Source organism: Conger conger, chromosome 1, assembly GCF_963514075.1.
Source record: "Conger conger chromosome 1, fConCon1.1, whole genome shotgun sequence".
Classification (NCBI taxonomy): domain Eukaryota; kingdom Metazoa; phylum Chordata; class Actinopteri; order Anguilliformes; family Congridae; genus Conger; species Conger conger.
Window position 1 is genome coordinate 51084205 of NC_083760.1, and position 26486 is coordinate 51110690.

The following is a 26486-nucleotide window of genomic DNA, read 5'->3' on the forward strand; positions in this document are numbered from 1 at the left end:
CAGGTTGCAGGCCCCGAGTTTTCCAGTGGTGTCAATCTTGCATTAAGGGACAGAGATGGCCCTGGCAACCGTAACCTTCTATCCCCAGATGATAATATGGACAATAATGCAGCAGTCTGTGGGATAATGATTACAGTCAACACAGGGATGGTTAGGATTCAAACAAAAATACAGGGATGACCAGGATTCAAACCAAAGCACCCATACATGCAGTTGCCACCCTAGACCCCACAGACCCCTCTTATAAGTTTAAGTGTTAGCTCTATTACCATTATAACATGCAAAGGAGTGAACTGCATTGCAATCATTTACTATTTCCCCTTCTGGTGTTCCAGCACCATGGACATGGCAAAGGCACTCAATACATAAAATGAATTATTGATCAATTTATGGATGATAATATGGGTGTAAATTCACTCCATACAAACTATTCCTTTCCTGTTTCTGTTTAGTGTTATTTTAGGTTATCAAAATGCTACCTGTTCACATATAGTTTTTTACTGATGTGACTGAATATAAGGTTTTAGCAAAATTCTGAAGTGGACTGAATAGATTATTTCTAAACATACCTGATCTTGGCCATATCCAATTTTACACATATAGCATCTTATATACTGTATGTATAGATTTGTTAAAACATCAATATTCTGGAAATTAAAGCAACAGTGTCCTTTGTAGCTCCATGTAGGAAAAATTGATGGATGGATGATGTCCCCAGTAGGCAGTGTTTCTGTCAGTTCCTAGTTCTCTAAAACAGAACTTCTGATCCCATTCCAGCTATTCTTCATACAGGGAATTTTAATCTCATTGTCGAATCAGTAGAAGACTAATTTTAGTCACTGTACATTGTAGAATAAATTGTGTATTTCATAAAAGCAAAGATTAATGACAGATGATTGAATATATTTTCATAGAGACATTTACCAAATGAAAAATTAACATTTTATCTTACCTTTCTTTCCTGGTCAAATGTACTCAATTATGAGGTGAAAATGAGTAAAGTTATGAAACTTAAATGTATGCATGCCACACTAAATAAATAAACCAAAGTTACATAAAAGAAAGGATGGCTGTTTAACTTCTATATTCGCTACGGTGGCCTACAAAATAGTGCGAGATGTGAACCCCAATGTATAAAAGAAAAGAGAGAGAGAGTGTGAGAGAGTCTGGCCTGAAGTGGCCGCCTACTCTGCGTTCCAGAAAACAATTTGAAGTGTATGGCAGTGACCCGCATAGAGTGAAGGTGATACTGATGTGTGATACGTGCAAGACTAACGTGAAATTCCTTTCAAACGGTTGATAGGCCGAAAGGGAGATCACCTGATTGAAAATGTCAACATTCCAACTGGAATGCTACAGAAGTTATTTTCATTTGCAGTTTTCAATGATGCAAACCGGACTATAATTAGTACAGTGATACTACAGCCTACTAATTAATCATACCATACAACTCGAGGTCTCACAACCACGATTTGAGTTTGCTGAGATTACATGTCCTTTAATAATATTTTGATTGACCAAAGACAATTCCGTTTATCCGAATAGCCTCCTGTAGAGATCGAAGCACCAAACGTCATGATAGGTCCCTATAAGAATTAAGACGACAGAATGGATACTGAAACAGTTTCAAGTGAATTACCCCCACTAATACGTTACACTTATGTAGGATATGCGTGATTCAAGTTTAGGCATTTTAGAACCAATAACGAAATTAAGTTAAATATTTTAACTTGTGGTGTTGTAGTAACAATGAATCTCCGACATAACGTCTTGTCATTTGATTTTCGCGAGATCTTAACTTGTTTAGGCTTGAGCAACTGACTTTTAAGACTGATTGAAAGATTTCCGATTAAAATGTTGCACGACCAGCAGACGTATTGCCACATAGTTAAATACAAATATATAATTGTGAACAATTGAAATATGCTGGCAGTATACGAACCTAGAAAAAATGTTGCATTACACAGTTAATACTTTGAATTATAAAACAAGACAGCTAAACAAAAAACACAAATTTACGTTTGAAATATCGAACATATATTTCGAGGTTATATTAGTCCAGTAAATGATTTAAATGTAGAAAAAAATTATACTGTTCAAATAGATTGCAGACGAACAACAAACCAAAACTGGGAGTCCGAAAGTATACTGACCACTTGGGAGCTGGTCATATCAGGAATCCTCCATTTGACACCATTGATTCAACTAACTGGTAAAAAAAAAAGTTGAATAGGGCACTGTCCCTAGCGATTAATCAAATCCACAGGCAGAAGCAAATGCAATATATAAAACGCTTCTACAAATTCAGAAATGAAGTTACACATAGCGTAGACTACTTCCTAAAATTATGAACGCGGGTTCGCGCTTGTGTGCGCATTGGCTAGACTACTACTTTAACGAAAGAAAAAAAACACACTCACAAAACCAAGGAAAATGAATTCTCATTGGCTGACAGTTTTTAAAAAGTACTCTGAGTCACCGTTTATATTTAGCCTAATTAATAAAAACGCATTAAATACTGTCCATATCCCTTCCCACACCATCAATTTGAATCATCATTATCATAACAATAGATAATACATAATAAAAATATTTCATAGGCTACAAGCACTGACGCACGTGTGCACACGCCCTGGCTAAAGCCTTAATGAGTGCATTATGGCATAATTTGACAGTCTATACCTGCTGCTCCCTCCTTCATAGGCTGGTATTTGATAGTTCGTGTCTTGCTTCACGTTTTTGTTGTGATGCAAGATACAGTATCTCAGGATTCAGGAGCCAGTCATTCAGTTTATCAATGGGATAAATTACGGAATAATAGGAAAACAAAAGCATGCATCCACAAAATATCTTGTTCTATTTACTAAGAAACGTTTGTTAAAAGTGTTAAGTGTTTCATTTAAAATCTCAAGATTAAAATGTACATGTGGGCTTAATATATGTGACATGCTAAATGAGAGGCTACTTGCTTTGACTCGAATTAATTTTTTTCCTCAGATCTCAAAAGCACATGAAGCTGTTATAATTCTGAAATCTAACAGTTAACCAAGTACATAAGTTATTATGTCATTAGTGGCAGTAGGCCTGAGAAACAGCGGTAACTTGATCTCCTTCAGATTTGTGGTGGAATCATTTGCCACTTTTTCTGCCACAAATATCGATAATGACTGGGGCCACAGAAAGATAGAAGCCAACACATAAGCAGCACATGGTCATTCAAGTTCAGTGGCTCTGGGTACGGCACCCGGGGAGGCACAAACCTTATCTTCAAACAAAAGCGCGAAACGCTTTCACCTCTTCAGTCAGTCCGTGCGGATCGCAGCTCAGTGCAGCTTCATCTCGGAGAACACCAGAGAGAAAGAAAGAGTGGGTAAGAGGGAACGCGCCAGAGAAGAAGGAAAGAGACGGAGCGAGAGACAGTGAACAAGAGTGACCAGAAATCGTTCCCTTTTCGTTTCAATTTCATATTAAACCCCAGACATTGGTCGGCGCTTGGATGAACCAAAACCTATCGATCAGTCAGTGTTACACCTGGATCCGCTGACCAGCTCAAAGCAGGCATGTCCCGACGGAAGCAGAGTAACCCGAGGCAAATCAAACGTAAGTTTGTTTTAGCGTTGCTATGCTATTACTGTCTAATTAAGGTTGTTGGAAAAGTTAGAAGTGGTTAACGAAGGTTGCTTGAGCACCAAGGCCGTATTACAGTGAATGATACCTGAGACATTTTCCTAAACATAGACAGTTACCGTATTATTTATGTATTGACTTTGTACATACTATTGAAAGACATGTACTCATGTCATATTTTCACATATTTCCTTTTTTTCATTTTTATATAATCTATACACGGACGCTCGTAAATGATTTACGATCTGTTTTTTGAAACTTCGTTGTGAAAAGTATGACAGTTCACTTTTTAAGTTCGCCTTCAGTTACTGATGGACGTAAATAAAATCAGACACTTTAGATACCATAATACTAGTATACAAATAAGTTCTCAATAAATAGAATGCATTTATTGTCAAATATACTCATGAAGTTCATATGTATGACAGTTATCAGTTATTAGTGACATCTTTGTTATCAGAAAATTAGTTTTTGATTGTAGTTGATTAGTTTAGGGTGACCAGGATAATAGAGAACAGAATGTTTTAATGCAAGGGTGAAATTTAATGTTTGTGTTAAAAACACTTTTTGAGTTTGAGGCAATTAGAGGTTTTTTTTATTTGTATTTTTGGTATGTTTCACTAGTGCTATTACTACAACAATAACAACAACAACAAAACCTCGTCTACTACTACTACTACTAGTGCTACGACAACTACTACTACTACTACTACTACTACTACTACTATGACTACTACTAATAATAATAAGGTTATCATGTTTGAATTATTCTTATATAGCAGCAGGTCCAGCAGTGACGTTCACAGACCTCATCAGTTTAGGTATTACTAATAAAATTAAATTTGCATTCATAAAGTAACAGCTTGAGCAGATTATAATACAATCTAATTTTATCACATAGCATGGGCTGTATTTAGGTTTAACATCCAAGTTACTCTTACATTTTAAGGGTTATAGCTTTCATAACTTTTATTGATTTGAATAGTTGGTTTGAATGGTTGGAACTGAAAATCGGCAACTACGATCGGATTACTTTAATTACAATAAGGTAAACAGAAAAAATATGCAATGTCTTGTAAAATGAATTTATATGAATCAATTTCAATAATTTAAATTGTCCACTTGCAGGCAATGTACAGTTGCAATGGCCTAGCACATTTTCTACAGTCCATTTTTTCAACTAAGATTGTCATGCTTACCTTTAATATTTAGTTAGTTACATTGTGTTAGTTATAAAGCACAAAATATTGAATGATTAAGTAATTACATTCTACATATATTTCACAATTTGTTTAATCCATCCGAGTGCAGTGTGAACTTCCAAAAATGTCTGCGTGCATGAATCTGTTACAGTATTTGCTTCCTAGCATACAGTGCACCTGCGTGTTTGTATCAGGTTTTTTGCTCGTTGCTTTGTAAATTGGTCAGTGTGAAAATGTTGCATTTAGATTGTCTGACTTAATGGTGTACAGAACTGGAAGAGGTATCGTAAAGCCTTCACTTGAGATTTGTTGCTAAAAGCAGGAACACGTTCAGAGATCTTTCAGTTTTCGTGTTGGTTGAATGGAAAGGAAATAGACATACAATTCTTATACTTGCTATGTTGCTCTTGGGCTCGATATTAAGGACAGAATGTGTGCTGCAGCCTGCAATTAGCACTGATCAACTTATTATGATTTTTTAAACTTTTCTTTATTGATTGTTATTTTACAAGCAGCACTATTTTATATGCAGGAATATTTTCTTAAAAAAGAAAAAAGGAAAAGAAAAATAACTTGATTTTATGTGCATGTGTGCCTGCAGGTGCGCCTGTGTGTGTGTGTGTGTGTACGCTTATGTGCGCGCGCATGTGTGTGTGTGTGTGTGTGTGAGATTGAGAGTGTGTGTGGAGGGGGCTTGTAATGCTGTTGATTACATTGTAAATGATGGCATAATGGACTTGGGCTATGGTGAATAATAGTGCTCTTAAACTGTTGTTTAATTATGTATTAATTCATGATATTTTATCTTTTATTAAAATGTAATTATTTATTACATGTTTTTTCACTCAATTATTGACAGTGAATAAGAGTAAAAAACATGCATTATGAGTGAAGTTGTGGACATTCTTAAAATGATAGCTTACCGAGGTTTTCATAAACTTATCTGGCTACCCAGTACTTTCTAGTGATACCAAGTAATCAAGCCTGAGTTTTAGTAATTTCCAGTCATATGCTCACATAGTCATGGCCCTCCATGGTGTGTTTTCAGTGTCTCAGTTTCTAGTATTGATTCATTCTTGTACGAAGTGTAGAAAAAAACAGCTCTTAACTGTGCAGTGCTGAAAAGACATTTAGGCCTAAGTAAAAAAAAAGTAAAAACTTTAATAATTATTCTGGAGATGAATGTCTTTGTAAAGTATGTTGCCATTTAGCATTTTTTAAATTTGTGCAGCAAACTTTGTCGGAGTATGGGTGTATGCCACAGAACAAAATGCCTGTCAAAAATCGAGCTAACATTTCAGAGCCTGGGTATAGAAATGCAGTTGGGCAGCCGTGAGCACGTGCGTCCGCTAAACGCTATGCTATTTCGACCGCACGCAATAAGCGTGCGCGAAACAATAAGAGGAGCCGACCCGCGAGCGGACCAATCGCGAGGCGGTTGCTCGGGAGTTTCGGGGGTCACACGCGAGGGGGGCGAGGCGCCGACACACGCGTTCGCTCGCCGAGACCTACACCGGTGTGTATGTATGTCATGTGTGTGATCTCGTTAACGCGGCGTTGGCCCGCGGTGCTGGACCAAAGCCTTGGTTTTCAAACAGAAAGGTCACGAGGAGCCCGGGTCTTTTCTACCCCAGGAATTCTGGAAAGGCCGAGGAGACACAAGGCAGAAAGTCATCACAGACAGTCATTCTAAAGGACAAAAAGGTTGTTGGGCACAGTCGTCGTCGTCCCCCCCCCCCCCCACCCTGAATCCCCCCCCCCCCCTTACCCACTGCATACATTGCCCCGTTATCTAAAATTGTGATTTATGCAGTATTTTAATATTTTGCTTATTCTTTCCCCTTGGGTGCTCTCTGAGCGGTGATAAAAAGGCAATGTGAAAGAGCACCATTAATTTGCTCCGATGACTGGGGAGATAAGGCCAGATAATGGGAAAGATAAGCCAGGAAGATATACCATCAGAAACCCGATTATTACCATTAAAATTCCAACCCAGCAATCTGCAGCAGGCTGATAATTCCTTCTCCGTTTCCACCACTTTGGATGATAAGGCAAAAAATAGTCACTCAGTGCTCCTTGATTAGACTGCCTGGATATCCTGATAATGCGGTGATAAATTATGTATTTTTCCCCTTGTTTTTTTTCCCCGCGAAACGTTACATCTGATTTTTTTTCATTTTCTTTCTTTTTTTTCTGTATTTGTGGTCTTCCCTCAACCCAACCCCCCCTCTTCCCCCTTCCCTTTACCCCCCTAACAAAATGAAAAACCCTGCACACTTTTATTGTAATAAGAGTTTGATAAAAAGCCCAGATTGCCGAGGAGGTGTTTTGTATGGGAGCACATATCAATGTTATCAGCCCATCTCTGCAAGCCAGCTGCTAGCTGCTGTTGTTTTTAGCCTTATCACCTCCTGCCAATATGCCAATAAATTGCCCAGATTGTTAGCCGTTCCGAGGCGGTCAGCTAAATTTATGACAGAAGTGATGAAAATATAGCCGATGCTCTGTGGATTGCGATTAGCTGGAATATGATGTGTGCACCCCCCTCCCCCCCACACGCACACACACACACACTCTTCCATCCTCCACTCCCCTAATGCTTGTTTATGGTGTCCATACCTCTACTCATTCAGAGGGGTGAACACATTGTGATGTTTAATAGGAAAGAAAGATATGAGGTGGCTGAATTGAAACTGGGGCCCTTCAGTGTAATTTTTCTGTAAAATTGCTCTCAAAGTTTTGCAGTGAAGGGGACCATGCATGATGTAGGGGGATACCTCTCTCTATTGTTTATTGAATGCGTGTTGAGACCAAGTGCAGTGTGCAGACATTTTAAGTCAAATGTGCCTATTGAATTGACTGATTGCTTTACAGCGCGTTTTGTATTCACTGATGTCAGCTATGCCATTTTATGTACATGACCCATACCAGCCTGGCTTAAGTAAGTTGCTCTGGCAAGCATTACAGTCAGTCCTATGGAAATGATAACCACAAATATGCATGCACGCGTTAATAAAAATGTGTCCATATGTATGTTTACATGAAGGCTCCTAAAATGTGTAGGGGTTATAGCATGCTTGCAGAATAATGTGTGTTTCAAATGGTGGTATTTATATGACAGTAAGATTGTTTTGTATTGCAGCTTGTTTTTTCAGACAAGTTACTGAAGCATGTTGACTGAAAATGATAATATTCTGGAGTTTTGGTTACATATACTAGTTCTTCTAAGGCCTCAGTGGCAACTGTTTTTACTTTTCCTGATAAATACTGAATACAGAATGTGTAATGAGTCACAATCTGTCTTGTTTTGAACTGATAACAGGGAAATGTGGGTATATACAGATAAAACAGCCGTACTCATAAGGGAAATTGCTTGGTGCAAACGGTTATTGCAACGCCATTTGTATATGTTCAAAATGCATATTTTGATATCTGTGGGCTAGTCTGCTGAATGTGGATTAACATCTTGCGCTGGGCACATTCTGGGGCAGTGGGGGTATAATCACTAATGCTGTTGATTTGCTCTGGAATTTATTTTTACACCCTATATTTAACCAATCAGGTGAATTAACTCCTGCTCTTCAGCAGTGTCATTTGAAGAAAGGGGTGGGGCATACCATGCCACTCCCCGATTGATCTTTTGAACATTTGCATTTATTTTCTCATATAGCTTATTATTCAATAAACAATTTCCCTCATTTTGTCTTCCTGAGTTTCCATGCACATTCTGTACAGTAGTTGCAGCGTATTTGTGCAATATTATCATTGGGTAAATTCCGTAAGGTCACATTTATTTGCCTGTTTGATCCCTGGCTGACTCGCTTTCTAAAGCATAACGTGCAGTCTGATGTTTTTTCAATATCTCTCACGTGTGACTCGTGCAGTTTTTTTGGAATCCTTTCAGTCACGTTTTAAGGATTTGCCCCTTGCCGTCTGATGATCAAGACGTTTCTGTTGCATTCTTCATAGATCCATGTCGCATGAAGGCTGGTCCTCGCATGCCAAATTTCCCTCTAACATCTGTTCCTTGCCAATAACAGCTTCTGTTGTGCAGTTGCCTTGTCTACACTGAAGAGTACCATTCGCCTTCACAGTATATCCTTGTGAAGTAGTGCTATTACACTAGTGTTTAAACCATGCCCCGGTTTTAGTACCAAACATATTTTCGTAGTAGCCCGCCTGTTTTTGGGAGCAGTATTGTTTTTCGTTTAATTAACGCTTCACTGCGCTGCACTGTACTGTGCATAAGCGACAGGCAAATGGAAAGGAAACTTCCAGAATCGCTAACGCTTCCTCTCGGAGAATGCGATGCGACACCAGTCACACGCGTTTCCTGTGGAATCCATTGAAATGTGTCAATGTCGGTTTCCTTTGTGGAAAGCTATGCCAGCTGATCCGCTCTTTGCCCAGTAGAGAAGGCCGCGGCTACTGCAGAATGCGCAATGTGTGTGTTCTCGCTTTCTTTTCCCAGCTTCGGGAAGCAGAATGAAAGGTAGGCAGGGTTTGTCAAGGTGGAGGTCACTTCCTGACATGGCTTCCTCTTTATCTTTCCTTTTCCCTGAATTCTTGTGCAATCATTCCGGTAACTGCTTTAGGCAAGAGTATATCATTTTGCCATTTGTTTATTATGCATATAATTTGAAAGTGATATTGCCTGAGCTGTGAAAGACATGTCAGAAAACAGATTACTGTAAGAAAGAGAGGCCCGAGTAGTGGAAAGGTTATGCTACGTAGTTACCTCGTTCTGAATTATCAGGAATATTTTTGTGTGGTTTTTGGATGTGACATTTGTGTTTGTTTATTTTTCTACCAATAGTCACCAGAGCGGTGAAGGAAAAAAAAAATTTTCAGGGTCAAAGTTTTCAAATTGAGCTTTTTAACTGCAGAAATATGTTTGTTTTTCTGTTACCTAAGTCATTTGTTTTCACTTTATACAGATTTAATATCAGTGATGTCTATTGAGCCCCAGGTAACAATTGACTTTCAGCCTTTGAGTTAATAGCCTTGTCTCGAGCTTGTAGGATCAATATTGGTATTAATTAATCACCATTATCAGGACCAGGATCTAGTTCTATTTGTTGTTACATCAGCTAAATATCAATATAGAAAGTGGACTCCCTGATCGTCATGGCAACTTCATCTCTTAGGTCAAAGAAAGTTTATCTTATCTTGCTGCTGAGAGTGGCAAACTGCTTAGGAATCTAGTTTAGACTCTAAGATCATCGATTTAAGCTTTTTTGTTGTTGTTTCGAGAGAAAAAAAGAGGACTGAATTCTAATCGCAACATAGATGTAAGATTTAAATATCGATGTCCAAAGGCCATTATGGGAGAGGGCCTCTGATTCCTCCCTTGTTCAAGTACGTCCTTTTAAGACCCAAACAAAGCTTTGATTATAGGACTGTCACAATCTAGTACGTCTGTATAGCTAGTGTCATGTGGCGCAAAGGCCTTCTATCTCTGTCAGGACAATGGACACGAACGTGCCTTCTTTATTTTTCTGATTTGTTTCTAGTTCTCGTAACAGATAACTGTCAGGTAAGACCTACTGTATGTGTTTTACAGAATGGAACCGTGGGTAGTAAACATAAAAAAGATATACTGTGTAACATTTTAGTGAGATAGGCCTTCCAAACTTAGTTGATTAATGTCATGGCTTGTAGCCTATATGGCTTTACAAAATTTGAGGTATAACACATTTGTTTTGGGAATGAAGAAGTGCTGTTAAAATCAGAAGTGACAACATATAGTGTAGAGTGAGGGATGGCTTAGAGCTGAAGCCTTGTTCACACACTGTACCTATAGCAGATAGAAAGAAGACCACTTGCCTGGCTGTAATGCCAGCATGTTTTATGTTTTTGATGCAATTATTTATTTGTTTCTGAGAAAGTGTTTTACACCTATGTTTCACTGATATGTTTCTGACAGCCTGTGGGCATTGTTAATGGTTAGTTCAGTATAATTTGCTTTGTTTTTAAGGGTAAGCCTGACATCACTGTAAGTTGGAAAAGGTAGCTAATATCTTTAATCTCGATTTTCTTTTATTAAACTCCACATGTTTTAAATGAAAAAGGAAGGTTCATCCAAGGTCTTTATTCATGGTTGGGCCTGCTCAGTTTTGGAGATTTCAAAACATACGATGATCTGCACAGCCAAACTCTGTGAAACCAAGTTTGCTTAAATTATTTCCAATCCAGTTCAGTACGAATGAAGGGATTTGCAACCACTGCAGCCTAAGCTCCAGAAATATATCACATTTACATAATTAAATAGTTAAATAGTTCAGTTTGACTCTTAGAGTTACATCATGTCAAATTATGGACATAATCAGGGAAGTAGAGGACATCACAATGGGGAAATTTCATCTTATTTTTTGTATGAGAGTTAGTACTGGTTCACCCCTCCTGTCTGGTTCTAAGGCAGTTACATATCACACACAGTATTGCATTTTCTCCAGGGAAACTACCCAACTGCACTTTATTTATTTGCTTATTTATTTATTTACTATCCATCCCTGGGTACACAATTGCCTCATTTTACATTCTCTGTTTACCCCTTGTCAAGACAGGAAAGAGTCAGCATGAAAAAGTGTGAGTGAATCTCATTCCAGATTTCCTATATTCAAATTGTGCATTTATGTTCACCTTGCAAGTTAACTGTCTCTGTTGCGCAAAGATCGCTCATGTTAAGTGTGTTCTTTAGTTATTTTGAAATCTAAAAAATGTAAGTATGTTTTAGTCCATGGATAACCAACATTATGACTTCTTCAATCATTCATCACTCACCTAAGGATATAGCCATCTATTCACCATGTTGTAGAACACTTATTTATCTATAGTCAGCGCGCAGATAGCTTATCTCTGGAGGATGCATATTGGTCCGCCTTCATTCCTTCCTTTTGCAGAGAGTTACTCCAAGGACAGAAGCAACAAAACCATCACTGTCTCAGGGAAAAGTCTCCCGTGAATCATGACTAATGGAACTCGCGATTCAACTTCAGTTACCGCAGAAGCGGATGACTATTCGATCAAAAGTGGACCATCGACCAAGAAATCACGTGGACCTCCCCACACGCACCATTAACCCCAAAAAACTGCTGGGAATTACACTCATAACAGTTACTACAGCTGCTTAAATGGTCTGAGCTGAGGTGATATCCATGCGGCCATTGTGCGCTCAGAGAAGAAGGCACTGGAAATGTCATCTAGCCTTGATTTAGCTCCATCCCAATGCCACTAAAATTTACAGAAAAGGAAGGGATTAGTGTAATAATGTTATTGATCATGAGACACAGGCTCCCAAGAGAGCGATGTCTCAAATGCTCCTATAGTATTTAGGCTAAACGCTTGGCAGGAATTATTTCCGGATTGGGGGTGTACAGTGAAAGCAGCACTTTGGATTTTTTCTTTTTTTTTGCTGTTAGGATGAAACACTCCATTCCTCTGTAGTTATGGGATAGGTGGTTAAAGGCTACAGAGGATTATATAGCAAGCTTTTCATTCCGATTTGTACATCAGCATTTCCTTGGCTGAACAGCACAAAATAAGTGACGACCTCTTAAGGGTGCAGTGGAAAATCGCTAATGACAGAACCCTAGAATCTAACTAAATTATTAATGTATGTAAAAGGACAAGTTCTGCAAATAAGACAAACTTGAAAACATGTTAATACTTTAAGGAGGCTGTGGTTGATAGCACAACTGCAAAGCTGCTCATATTAATGACAGCAGAGCTTACATTTTTAAATCTCACATATCACTTTATTTTACTGTGACATATACAAAATGTGGCTCTGTATGTGCGTACCAGTGGCGCGGGCATCTGGTGAGTTAAAAGATCAGTCATGCAGCAATGAGGGTAGATATATTTTAGGACAATCCACCATAATAAATCTTGAGAGGATATTATTAAATGTATTAAATAAGGCTGCCACTATTTGATACATGGTATTTCCTTATTGTTAAATGCAATATGCCAATATAATTTTGTACATTCTCAGTAAAATTTTAAAAACCTATAGGGTACCTCCTCAGAGACAAGCATTTGTACAGCATACCGTTTTAGGCACTTTTTGTATTAACGTGAGTGTAATCACGTTAATTGTAAGAAATTGACTCTCATAACATTTTTTATGAGGTTATGGGATTTAGTTTATTACACCAATTTGTGCCATAATCAGTTATCATTACTAAAGCTGGTTGTGGTTGGCAGCCAGGGTATTCTGCACTGTGCTCACCTGGCTGATAATCACCCTCTAGGTGAAGAGATTTAAAATAACTTCTCCTTAGGCGCTTGTACTTGTGCAGTACTTTCCAGCATTGATGGAAGTCCTGATAGGCCAAAACATTTGCGCTTGTTTTGTCAGTATGTGTCAGCAGACAGCTTCTATGGTGCTTGGCAGACAGCTTCTATGGTGCTTGGCGTCCATAATAGGACATGCTAAAGAAATAAAGAAATAAGGATACCTGTCCTGATGGTGTTTCATTCTATGATGTGCTTGTCTTTCAAAATAGCTTTCAAATAGGCTGCTAAGTGGGATAGGCTGTGACTATGGTCCAGTGAGGCTGACTCTTTAAAAAAATACAAGATTGAAAAAACACATGTACAGTATCCATGTAATCAACTTCCACCACTTCCAAATGGCTTAGCTATCTATCTTTGTTTTCTGAGCAATATAACAGTTAACTCATTGTCTGCAAATGTTTGCTAGCTCAAAAGCCAATATCATAGCCAATAGTTTGCTGAATTTGCCTGACTTAAATTCATAAAATAACTAGGATTTAGGATTAGCTAACTAGGATTAGCTAAAATGAAGTTTCCTTGTGAATGTTAAATAGATTAGCTGGCCATTAGTCATAATCACAAGTTACAAAACAAAATCTCTTTTATATTGACAAATAATGAAAGTTACTAAATTGCCTCGCACTGCTAAGAAGCGAAGCAGTTTCTGAGTTAGCTAGTTGCCTAGCCCTTATTGCTAAGTATCTGCCATTGCAATATGTTTACGTTGCTTGCAAACAAGTAATCACTAAATGAAGTACTATGGCTTCACATTAACATTAACCAATATTACTTAATTATATCCAAGATTGTAAGAACATGCCTATGAATCTGACCTCAGATCAGTAATAAAAACAGAAGCAGCTTACTGCATGTTGTTTTAATTTCAGGGAGCAAAGAGAATTGTAATGTCAGAGGCAAGGCTTATTGACCATGTTATTGGTGATACTGAATGATAATTTTGAGAAGGGTTAGGGTTAGGGTGACTGCAGACCTCCTCACTGAGGGCCCATTACGTCAGGGTTGGTGTGACATTTGCTTGGTCTTTTTATTGGTTAATTCAGTCTAGAAGGCAGCAGCTTTCAGTTGAGGAGTGTCTATGCAAAGTTAAGCTGGAAGTATTGTCATTTCATTTAAAAAGGGGAAATCTCATGTTGCGTTGCATTATTATTATGTGTATTACCAGCGTGTTTTTCAAGCATCTTTACCCAGCAAGCTAACTGTCTTGTGTTAAAGGACACTTTTGATATGACTGGTTTTCCCACATTGTCTAGCTTATACGTAGGAAATTCTATCATCAGGGTTTTTCATCAATGTTTAATTTATGTTTAGCTAATATGTTTTGATTAAAACATTAAGAGTTAAATATAACATTTTTTCTGTATAACCTATTTGGTGTCTATTACAGTGCAGTCCATAAGTATTTTGACAGTGGTACAATTTCTGTTCTTTTGGCTCTGGACTGCAGCACTTTTGATTTGAAATGAAACACTGAAAATGATGTCAAAGTGCAGACTGTCACCTTTCTCTTGAAGGTTTTTACATCCACATTGGGTGATTCTTGTAGGAATTACACCCCTTTCTATATCAAGTGCCCCCATTTTAAGGGACCAGAAGTAATCGGACAGTTAGCCTCTCAGCTGTTTCTGATTAGTCAGGTGTATTCAGTCTCTTCCTTAGTGCAGATATAATAAAGCTTTCAGCATCTAGTCTTGATTCTAGGCTTTTGATTGCCTTTGGAGTATGTTAATGGTTTTTGTCAACCTAGGAACTAGGGTTGTGCCACTGAAAGTCAAGGAAGCCATTATGAGGCTGAAAAATAAGAAAAAAACTGTCAGAGACATACCAAAAAAAGATGAGGTGGGGTGCTTTGGTTCTTGGGGAGTTCCTTTTAGCCTCCACACTTAGCTCTTGAACATTACTCTGAAGTGGGTCTTGGTCTCATCTATCCACCTGGCCCTCCTGTTTTTGCAGCTAACTAGTGGCATCTTGCAGCGTAGTCTCTGTAGATCTGTTTGTAAAGTCTTCAGTGGAGATTAGTCATGGCACATCCAAGCATGTGTTTCTGATCTTTCAGACAGGTGTTTGGGGATTTTTCAACATCATGGCAAGATTGAGAATCCTTTGGTCGTCAACTGTAGAAGTCTTCCTTAGCCTGCCAGCCCCTTTGCTAATACTGAGCTCACCAGTGCTCTCTTTCTTCTTAATGTTTCAAACAGTGTAATTTGATAATTGTTTGGTTTATGTAACCCAGAGTTTGTTTTCTTACTTCTCAGCCTCATTATGGTAGTAAAACATCCCCAAAACATCAATGATCAACCACCAGATTTGCTTCTCCTTGTATGCAGTCCTCTTTTGCCGTTAAACATACATCATTTTGGTCTCATCTGACAATAGACGTCTCTTCCAGTCATAATTCCAATTAAGATTGGCAAACCCTAGATGCTTGATTTTGTTTCTTGTGGTCAGTTTTGGCTTTCTTCGTGCAACCCTTCCAAAGAGTTTGTTTTTGAGACTTGGTGACCCCAAGAAGCAACCAATGTCTGCATTTGTGTCCTCTTCCTGGCAAGTTTGCAACCATTCCATGTTTTATATTTTTTTATTATTGCCCTTACAGTGCTAAGTTGTGTGTTTAACCGTTTATGTCTTTTTTTGTATTCATTGTGATGGTAAATTACCATCTGTCTCTTTTGAATTGACAGTTCTTTTGCTTGTCCCATACTGATGGATGACAAAGGGTTTTTAATAATTGCATAACAAATGCATAATTTTTATACCCTAGTGAAACAGGAAGTGATGGAATCACACAATATAGTTCCTTTAGATGAAGATTAACTTAATTAAGTCAAATTGTATTGCCAATTTAAGTTTGACTTTATTAATTGTTATGGGTACCTGTAATTTTCAGACCTATGGTTTTCAGAAATAAAATAGATTACTTAATAAAAACTATGAGAATGAATGTATTATATAGTGTATTGAAATAAAGGTATATCATTTAGTATATGTGTTGTTTTCTAAATACAGAATTCTTTCATTTTATCAGGGGTGCCAATAATTCTGGAGCCCACTGTATATCATACACACTGATGAACGGATTGCTTGTTTGACTTCTGCTTGTACATGGATTTTGATTTGGCAGGGTATCCAGAATTCTAAGGAATGGTCGGGGCATGACCGTGGTTACATGTTTAAGGATGGTGCCACACCAACTATATCCTGTCATTTACTGAAAATGTAGGTTGGAGATGTTGCAGTTCATTGCTATTTCTAATATGTAATGGGCCTTTTCTTTACTTCTACTACTACTACTACTACAATAACAGTTCTCCAGAGTTCCTCTACGTACCTTGTCTTGAATTACATCACTGCACACATCTGGGTGCACTGTATACTGCCAGGCAACCGTCAAGCTTGCATGAACCCTTAATGTATTATTAACTGACAGTACAATTATCCAGTTTTTGCTTTTATTTGTAGCTTTTCCTTAAGCAAACCGATGATTTTTCATGGATGGAAGCAGGTGTGAGAACATTCAGTGGCAATGCCTGGCTAGGCAATCGTCTTCTGTTTTTGTGTGGACCAGCAATTCTTTTTGTGCCGTGTATGCCTGAGATTTGCCCAGACACACATTTGACCATCATCAAGTTTCTTAAGCTTCTGAAACAGGATAACGACTGGGTCAGATGATAAGGGGAGCAAAACAGGGAAAAAAAGAGACCCTCTGATAAAAACTGATTGATTGATGTCTGGCCTCGCCACCATCACAAGCAGTTGACAGTTAGTTTGGGATCAGATGATTCCACTCTTCAGATTGAAGTGAGGGGATGCTAGGCAAATGTGAAGGACAAAAAGGTCATTGGGTTGTCGCTCTCTTTCTCTCTCTCGCTCTCTCTCGCTCTCTTTCGCTCGCTATTCTTTCTGTCCTTTCTTGCACCTTATTTCTTGCTCTATTCCTTTCAGCCTTTTCTTTGTTTCTTTCTGTTCTTCTTACCTTCCCTTTCTCTTCTTACTCTGCTTTCTTTGTTCCTCTCTCCCTTTACACCCCCTCTCTCTCTTTCTCTCTTTCTCTCTCTCTCTCTTTGGAAAGCATGGAGTGGAATGTATATTCCACTGCAGTTGCTTATTTTCCCGTTCATGAAGTGGGTAGGGACTGGATAAATAGGGTCTAAAAAGATCATGGGTTGATAAATACTGCAGATGGGAATTTAAATGGCTATAAGTACGGGCCACACATTCTTATTTACTGCTGGCTCCTATAACCAATATCTCCACCCACGTTCGCTTTGAAAGCTAAATTGTCAGTCAAGTGTGGGAGAGAAATAAGAAGCCTGGCATAATGTTGAAAATGAGATATTACTGCCTCACTGTGGTTTCTGATATATTGTTAGGAATTAGTTGTGATGGCGGGTGTTATCATACTCAGGTAGTCTACGATTGCTGGATTTCTGGAGACTGTCTACACTGTAGCGCCACCTAAGGAGTCTAGTGTAGTGTTTCAACTGAAAGATACTTTAACTGTCATAGTTTATATGTTTTGTTTTTTTGGGGGGGGCGATGTGTCATGGGAGTGGTCTCTATGAGCATCTTTTCCCCAGATCATTCTTGCTATGTCTCCAGAATGGCTCTATGCACAGTTCCTTGCTTCATCAGCTGTAGGCCTGCAGGCTGCAGAAAGTGGGCTTTGACTATCCAATGGGCCAAAGAGCTGACAAGAATATTTTATGCTATCAAACGGCTGCATCCAGTGAACTGGGTCGAATTTTACTGGGTTAGAATAAGTATGCCACCCCTGCTCCACATATGGTTGAAACTCAGGTTGAATAATACTTATGCGAGTCATGTGGCTTCACAGGAGAGACGAGAAAAGAAAACTTGATCGAGTTTACCCCAAGATTCCTCCATTGTCCACGGGAAAGTTGAGTGCTGATCCATTCATACAGTGTAATTTTTATATTCCACACAGGACCCATAGAGATAATAAATGGGTGGAGTGTTCCTCTCAAAGACTGAAGCATGTTACCCTAATTGTACCAGGAACTCCCTTTGACTGATTCAGAAGAATTATAATCACCTGTTATACAATGTAGCCCTCCTAATTTGTGCCATTCCTTGTCTTCCTAGAGGCAGGTGAGTGTGGTAGCGCGGTGTGTCAACCTCGGAAGATCTGGAATGTCTTAAATTGAAAGTTGCAATGTGAAATTATAGAAGCTTCTAGAACCATAGTATAGTATCCAAAGGAGGAGATGCAGCAAGCACCCTCAGGCCTGTACAAGTGCAGTTCTGTACTTACTCCAGGTTAGGCATTTGCCTAGGTGGACATGGAACGGGGCCGTTGAGGAAGCCAGTCGCTCTTTGTCAATTGAGACTCGAATGCACTCGGTGCATCCTTGAGCAGGGTCAAGGGTCACCTCCACGATACATCAACCAATTTCAGCCCCACAGATTTATTTTTTTCCCTGCTGCTTTGATGATCAAGGATGTTCTCCGGATGAAGGGGTTCTTCAGACAGGCGCTGCAATTCTTTATGCAGTGTCATCCACTAGATATTCCAAGGGAACCATGAACATTTTCCAAGATGGAAATAAAGGAAACCTGAGGGGACTGTTAAGCAGGAAAACCTAAACACACTTATTGTTACGGTTCAAAGTAAAGTGACTGCCTTTTTTCGTTGAGCTTCAAGGAAAATGAAAGGGAGCAGTAATTACCATAATTACCTCTTAAGCTTTTGACCTAATGGTGGCGGCAGTATTTCTTGTTTATACAATTGGTGGTGTCTCCTACAATGCAGTTCCAGGTAGTACTGACAAATAGTAAAACATACACATATTTAAAGTGTATAAATATGAAAAACTGGTCTGTTAACTGTGGTAAAGGCAATGTTATGGCCTGTGCAGTTGCTTGAAGTAAAGCCATTCGGTGGGATGAAATTCAGAACAGCACTTTTATCTGTGCGATTGCTTATGAAGACATTCCCTGCAATATGATTATGACTAACGTAGCCTCCCTGTTTAAACTAGCAGGTGGGATTTATTTATCAAATGAGCCGTTGGTTTTGTGTAAATACATCGCGTTCTGTGGTTCTCCATGGTGCCACCTTATCACTGTGCATTTCTCTGCCTTTTCCTGCCGTTTCTTTATTGCTCTTTCTTTAACTTCCCTGCATTTATATCTTCAGCTCTCCTACTCATTCTTGGAATTCCGCTGATTGTTTTTCCCCCCGAGTTCAAAGGCTGCAAGATTCCTATAAACTTCATAGATATGAAATTTTTTTTTTTGCTATGAAAACAGCCTTAGTCTGGGCTGCGGTGAACCCGATGTTTAAAGAGGTGGCGGTGACCATCAGGTTGTGCAAAAAATGACTGCATCATCCTCACGGTCAGGGGTGGGGGTGGGGTTGCATCCAGAGAAGCTGAGCAGGAGTGGTGCCAGACCCTGTCCCTCTGTGTGTACAGTACCGCGGCCGTTTTAGTCTTTGTTTGCCTCCTATCAACATATCTGCACTATCTCTCCAACTCGCTTGTATAATGTGCCATTTATGGCTTTTGCGCCGGGAGATGTCACTCGACCAGCGGAATGGCTTCAGGCTGTCCCCCCAGCGAGTGGATTAGAGCGGGGACGCTTTAGCGGGAGCTCGGCGACGGTGTGAAATCGGCCGGCTTCAACGCGGGCTCTCTCCACTCCTCCAGCCCCGCCACCCATGCGAAAAAAAAAAAAAAAGCCTTCCCCAGCCATCTGTGAAATCCGGAAAAGTCTGTGTCTAAGTTCAGTTCAGATCCCAGACTTCTTAAGCAGGGGCCCGGGAAAGTGGCCGGAGGCGGGGAGGGACGGGGGACGGGGTGGCCCAAAGAAGTACCAATGATGCCCGGTGATGCGGTGCCGTGTTCGGAGCGACCCCCTCCGGCTCCCCGCCGGGCGAATCGGAGGTCTCTGCCTTTGGCAGGGGCTGAGAGATCTCCGCTTCCACCCGCTCACCGGATCCAAATCCTCTTCCCCCGGCCGGCAGTGTGGAATCGCCGCCGCCGCTCCTGCCCGTCTGTTTGAAGATAAGATTTCGATATGGGGCCCTTTCGGTACGTGGGCTCCGGTGCCGACTGGCCCTCGGCTGTCCGCCGCCCGCTAGCTGGAAATGCAGGAATGCTCTCCGTCTCTGAACTTCAACCGATTACGATACAAATCACCGGCATCTGTCTATTTTAAAAGACAAGGAGAATGTTAATCGCAGGCATGTAACTTGGAGAAGGAATTAAGGATTGGGTTGCTTGTTTAGCTGGTTTTTAATTGTGGTGGGCTTTTTTGTTCTTTGTTCTGTGTTCTGACACGTAATATTGAGGGTGATAATCAATTGTGACGTGACCCTGATCATTTGTTAGGTACTTCTTAGCTTTTTTCTGTGGTTTTTTCGCAAGCTCATTTTTATAAAAGCCTAGAGTTGTTACAAGGCCCATGTGCGGTGGACATGTCATAGAGAAGACGTAAAAACATTTATCGCAAGGATTTTATTTTTCTGGAAGCTTTTGGGGCTGATGTGGCAGGTTTTTTTTATAATGCGATCACATCTTTTTCTTAACAGCTGCATCTAAAATGAAAGGGGCTTCCATCGTAATCAGGTTTTTTTGTGCATTCTGAACTCAATATTCCCTTGATTTTTCCCCGTGGCTTTTCTTTTGGAGTTCAGATCCGCGCATAATGCCTTGTGATTGCACGGCATTACCGGGGGTTTGGGAGGCAAACTTGGAGTCCAGCATCGCACAGTGTTTCCGTATACAATGTGAATCATTCTGTCTCTGAGCTCATCATGGATGGAGCGTTGATTGCTTTTTGATACCCCTCCAACATGGACCATGTCCTGCATACATCAGCCAAATAGATAGAGCCTGCAGTGTGTGCCTGCACAGACCCTGCTCTCATCAGAAAATCATGTCTCCGAGTGTTCCAACCGTACTTGCAAAGTCTGTTTGAAATCCGTCTCGTGCTGCACTTCAGAGCGGGGGAAAAAAAAATGGAATATCGAATATTTAAAAAATATATATATTTATTTTTCAAAAAATCTTTTGCTTAGGAAAACAGTTAGAGAGTTGGAGAACACTTCCTCAGTAGAATCACATATGGCTGGAAAACCCCTCATATACATACGTATACTATGCATATACACCTTGTGTGCTTGGTTTGCTGATTGTTTTATGGTGGTTTTTGTTATCTGACATTATATGTATGTATGTGTGTATGTATACATGTATATATGTTGCATCTCAGAACTGACATCACTTGCATTAGGGCATTTCGTATCCAGATGCAGAAATGGCTATGTCAAGTATATTTAGCGTGAACCTGCTGAAAAAGGTACAGGGACATTACACTGCTTGTATCTGTCTATAAAATGTAGGAAAATCTAAGATAGTGTGTAATCCCTGAATGAAAATGCTGTCTCAGAGCTCCCCTCCCTTGTTTCTATGTTGAAAAAAAAACTATATTTAATGCAGTTCACCGCAGGATTCAAGGGAGGCTACAGTCCTCAAACATTCCCCTTATTTTGCTGTGTCATTGCTACTTATGTTTGACATGCACTAACGGACATGAAATTCCCTCCCACACCAAACTTCACTGAAACACTTGGGTACACTTCATGAGAAGCAAGGTAGGTACTACTTAGTCAGAATGCAAATAAGCCTTTAATTAAAGCAGGGCGTATCAGAATGGAGGTGAGTAACTTAATTAGGCAGCACAAATTAGTGAATAATATCACTGGGCACACTTTAATTACATTATTATAGTGTTTTCACTCTGGGTGTGTGACTTTGGATAAAAACTTAAAATTCCGTGTCATCCTAAACCATAATGTTCATGGAATGAGCCTATTTTGAGACAGATGCTCAAATCAGTGTCTCGTGGATAACTGATTAGCTTCCTGCTGTATTTCTCACAGACAGTTTCAAGCAGGAGAGGCATTAAACATTGTGCACTGTTTTGTGCACAAGGTTTATAACCTGTAATAACCTGTTACAAGCGCGTGCTGGATCACTAACATACAGAGGTGCATTACCAGGTGTTGTAGGTACATCTGTAATTAAGGACAATGCAACGTACACAAAAGATCAAACCAATTCGAACTTAATTCAAATAAAGCTTTATGTTAAAGAACAAGCCAGATGCAAACAACACTCCATGGGAATTTCTCTAGCCACACTTTATTGAATATCATTTTAGATAAGAAATGTAATCCTTTCAGTGAGATGATGTATATTGACCAGCTTCTATTTTTATCAATAATAGCACATGGGGCTTGAGATGCAAAAAAAGGGAATAATGATTTGTGTACTGTGATCAGTCCAAGAGAGTCGTATCTGGGATTAACCCATGGCAAAATGCAAAACTTTTTTCTCTGGTGAAAAAGGGAACCAAAGTTGAGCTTGAAATCTTTAAGCAACAGAACTTCAAAGAGGAATCCGCTCTAGGATGTTCGTTTTGAATACTTTTTTTAAGGTAAAGGCAATACAGAACTTCAGAGAAAGAAAGATTTGTTAATCAACAAAGGAACATAACTGGATGTATTGCAAACTGAATTACAGTACAGGACACAATTGTATGCATTTGTATTACCTTGGGTAAGTTTGTGATAAAAAAAGTAAATGTACTGCTATTTAACCAGATTAAACTAAAAACAATAGTTTTGTTTATAGTTATATATCGATATTAGTTCAGATTGCATGATGAGTTTCATCAGTAGTACTAGATGTGTTCCTTGTTTGCCTTGTCTTGTGTCTGGGGTACTCATAGTTTGACACAGTTTAATTTGCAGGGCGAGAATATTTATTGGGTAATCGCTTTCTTTGTGGTATTTGGAATTCAAGAGAAAACATGAAATACTGCGGTCACAGCGTTACAGTATAACCATGCTCAACTGTAAAACATTGGACAGTGGTTTGAATTTGATTGTTGTGTAAGAACTAGAAAGAGAGCAGCATTTATTATCTCATCTTGGTTTGTATTTCTCTGTCACTGTTAATCCACAGAGAAAAGGGGGGCGGAAAAGAAGAATTTAGCTCATTTCATTTAGCATTTAAGAAAAAAAACTTCATTACTTTTACCTCAATTATACTTTAATCGGTTTTATTTAACTGTTTCATAATTTGACTTGAAATAGCATGCAAATGACATATAGCGTAAGAGAGATTAGAGGCAGTGAGTTAATTTCTCTGTGGGTGACTGGGCGTTTGTATGGTGCAGCATTTGCCAAGGAAAGTTGATTTCCAGCCACTGGTTTGGCCTGTAAAAGGTGAAGCAGCATCTATGTGTATGTATACAGCAGCATATGTGTATGTATATATTGGGTGTGTGGATATACCCCATATGTGTATACGTATATGAGTGCATATACCCTGTGTGTGTACCTATATGAGTGGCTATACCCCATGTGTGTGTACATATATGTGTTGATATACCCCATGCATGTACACGTGTGGATATACCTCGTGTGTTTACATATATGGATATACCCTATTTTTGTATATTACCAGTATTCAACCTTTTCCAGTCTGATGTACAATGTTATTTGGAACTCAGTCATGAAGGTTGGTTGTGGGGTAGCTGTAGTGTCCTGTAGAGGTGCCTGTAGGAATAAACGTATGGAAATTAGGCGTATGTTAAAAAATGTGCCTTGGAAAAATATCATGACCAAGAGTATATATTTACTCAAGGCAAACATACTAAAACTAGAGTTTGAAAGACTAAACCTGGGGGGAAATGGCTGGGCAAAGAAAAAGGGAGGTTTTCAAAGCAGAATATTGTTTTATTGCTTTGAAAGAGTTGAAAAATCTCCCTATTGATGAGGCTGAAAGGTGATTTCTTGTGCTCAGTGAGGACTGTCGCCGGTTCGACCGTGCTTGTCCGTACAGACGCAGCTTTGCGGAGATGAGAGAGGTTTGAGAACCGGGTCACCCAGAACCCACTGTTATGGTTCAACCTCTGAAACAGGCTTGTTTCATCCTGTCAGTCAGATCTGGGCTTCAGATCCTCGATGGTTCATCTCATTGGGGGCACTTTTAACTTAACTGGTCAGGCCAATGACCCACAGGCAACAATGTTCCTTGTAACAAGGAGGAGGTTCTAGGTTTGAATCCCGACCGGCCTGGGGTTTTTACGTTCTCCCTGTGTTTGCGTGGGTTTCCTCCAGGTATTCTAGTTTCCTCTCGCATGTGAACACATTCAAGTTCCGGTTCAGTGTGCTCCAGCCGTTGCGATTGACCAAGGAACTGGCCTCAGAACTGGTTGTGGTCCATGGCTCTGTGGCTGTCCACTGCTCCTAAGTAACTGGGATGGGTCAAATGCAGAGGGCAAATTATTCCACGGGGTTCAATCTTATAATTGTCTTATCGTTTTATTGTCACTGTTTTCACAACCATAATGTCTTGTTGATGTCATGTTTGAATTGACTTTGCGATTGGAGGTTAACGGATAAGTTCATGCCTAAGCAATTCAAATGTGAGGCAGAAACAATAGGAAAGAAACAGCAACAGTATCAGCATCAGAACAGTATTTTAAGAAAAAAATCTGAGCTCTACAATCTCAGTTTTTTCATTATTTTGAATGATTTCAAGCGTTTAATATACATTTGTATAGAAGGGTTTTATATAAGAGATTCAACTTGTTTCTTGTCTGTTTCCTTTGGCTAATCCTGCTTTTGAACCCTTGACAATTGTTTCTGCAATCTTAACCTATGATACCACATGAAGTAGGCCTATTTTGAAATGCAAATTCATATACAAATAGATCCAGGCAAAACAACAGTTGCAAGTCTCTCTAGTCTAAACTATTATTGTAGAATTCTTTCACAAATTAATGTCAAGTTACTTTATGTTGCCCAAAAAATATATGGATTTGATGTCTTTCCAGCAACCTCACAATATTGTGTGTGGTCAGCTTTAAAAATAATAACAAAAAAATATATATTAGTCAATACATTATATAAGTAAACAGCAGACAGATAGGTCCGTATCAGTGTGAATTTCTGAGCAAATTGCTGCCATATTGATATTTTTCTCCACCGCTTGCAAAAATGGAAATGTATGTGCTGAATTTCCTTTAAAGAGTAACTTGAAAGAAATTAGCCCGGGTCCTACAAACCTCTGCCTACTGCTGATAGTACAGCTCTAACTGTCTGTTTGGTCTTTGTTGTCAGGCTTTCTTTTAAAATAACAGTTACTGTGCATTTGCTCTTTACCACCGCTACACTGGGTTTTTATTATCATATTGTATAGGCTACATCTTCAAAAGTTTCAGGTGAGTTCCTATCTTTCACTTTGAGGGCCAACATAAGGAAGCAATGTAGTCTCAGGCCCCGATTCAGCCTCATTTGAATGCGTTTGTTCCTCACTGCCACAAATTCTCATTTCAGAGCCATTTTAACTTTTTTTTGTTTATGAAAAAAACAACATTTGCTTGCCACAGAACTTATTTGGAAGCGGCGCGGATGTGTCTTTCTTTAGATTCGTTATTTCAAGTTGCGGATGAATCACTTTTGTTTTTAGCCCGGACCCCGGTCTGCACGGTGGCTCTTAAGACAGAACTGTGTGAATCGGGTGTGAGCTTGAGCCAACGTTGGCCTGGTGTTGCCATTGCCATACTCCGCCGTTAAACAGAGTACCAGACTGTGACATGAGGGAGAGACAGATGCCCTCGAAATGTCCCTGCTGGGGTGCGATCTCACACTGAAGCAGACGTCCGCACAGATCCTAGACTCCCATGTTTGAAATTTTGACAACAGCCCATCTCCCTCTCTTCGAGAGGCATGTGTGTCAGGCCTTTGCCAGGAGCGTAGGGCAGCCTGGTAGGCCAGCCGTATCTCCAAAAACACCTCAAACCCTCAGTTTCACTTCAGAGGGTGATTTTTGCAGCTGCCGTTTAACCCCGTATTGTACCCTGCGCTGCTTTAAGAGGCACGTTTCGCCGTATGGCGAGCACCCAGGTGACATTTAGGCACGGATTTAATCAAAGCGTTACCTTTGACGAACAAATAAAGGCATTTTACTTGTTCCTTTTTCGCGGGGAACACAGTTAAGTTGGCGTTGGCTGATCTTGCCACTGTGTTTGCGAAGACGGATTGCATTTACAGTAACAATGTTAAAGGAACCCAAGCCTTACACCTTAGTGGACAAATAAGAGGTGTCTTTCGCATCTTACGCCACACGACAATTGCCGGTGAAATCTGGTCGTTCGATTTGTGACATCGGCGTCTTCACGCCGGGCATTTCCTCCGCTTCCGCCCCCCGGCTCGCTGTAGATCGCACCGAATTAAGAGACGCGGCACAACAAATTCCGAGCAATTGCTTCCCGTTAAACTGGCACGTCTTTACGGATTTAAAGCGCGGAGTGCTATTCCTA

The 26486-nt window shown here is 39.7% G+C and overlaps 1 protein-coding gene across 1 annotated transcript in view; it reads left to right on the forward strand.

Annotated features, from left to right (window-relative positions):
• The first annotated feature begins 3317 nt into the window (after nt 1-3317).
• zfpm2a (zinc finger protein, FOG family member 2a) overlaps nt 3318-26486 on the forward strand; it is a 163866-nt gene continuing 140697 nt past the window's right edge. Inside the window, exon 1 of the mRNA XM_061262790.1 lies at nt 3318-3600. Within this exon, the coding sequence (XP_061118774.1) occupies nt 3561-3600 (40 nt within the window). The 5' untranslated portion in view covers nt 3318-3560. The remainder of the gene's footprint in view (nt 3601-26486) is intronic.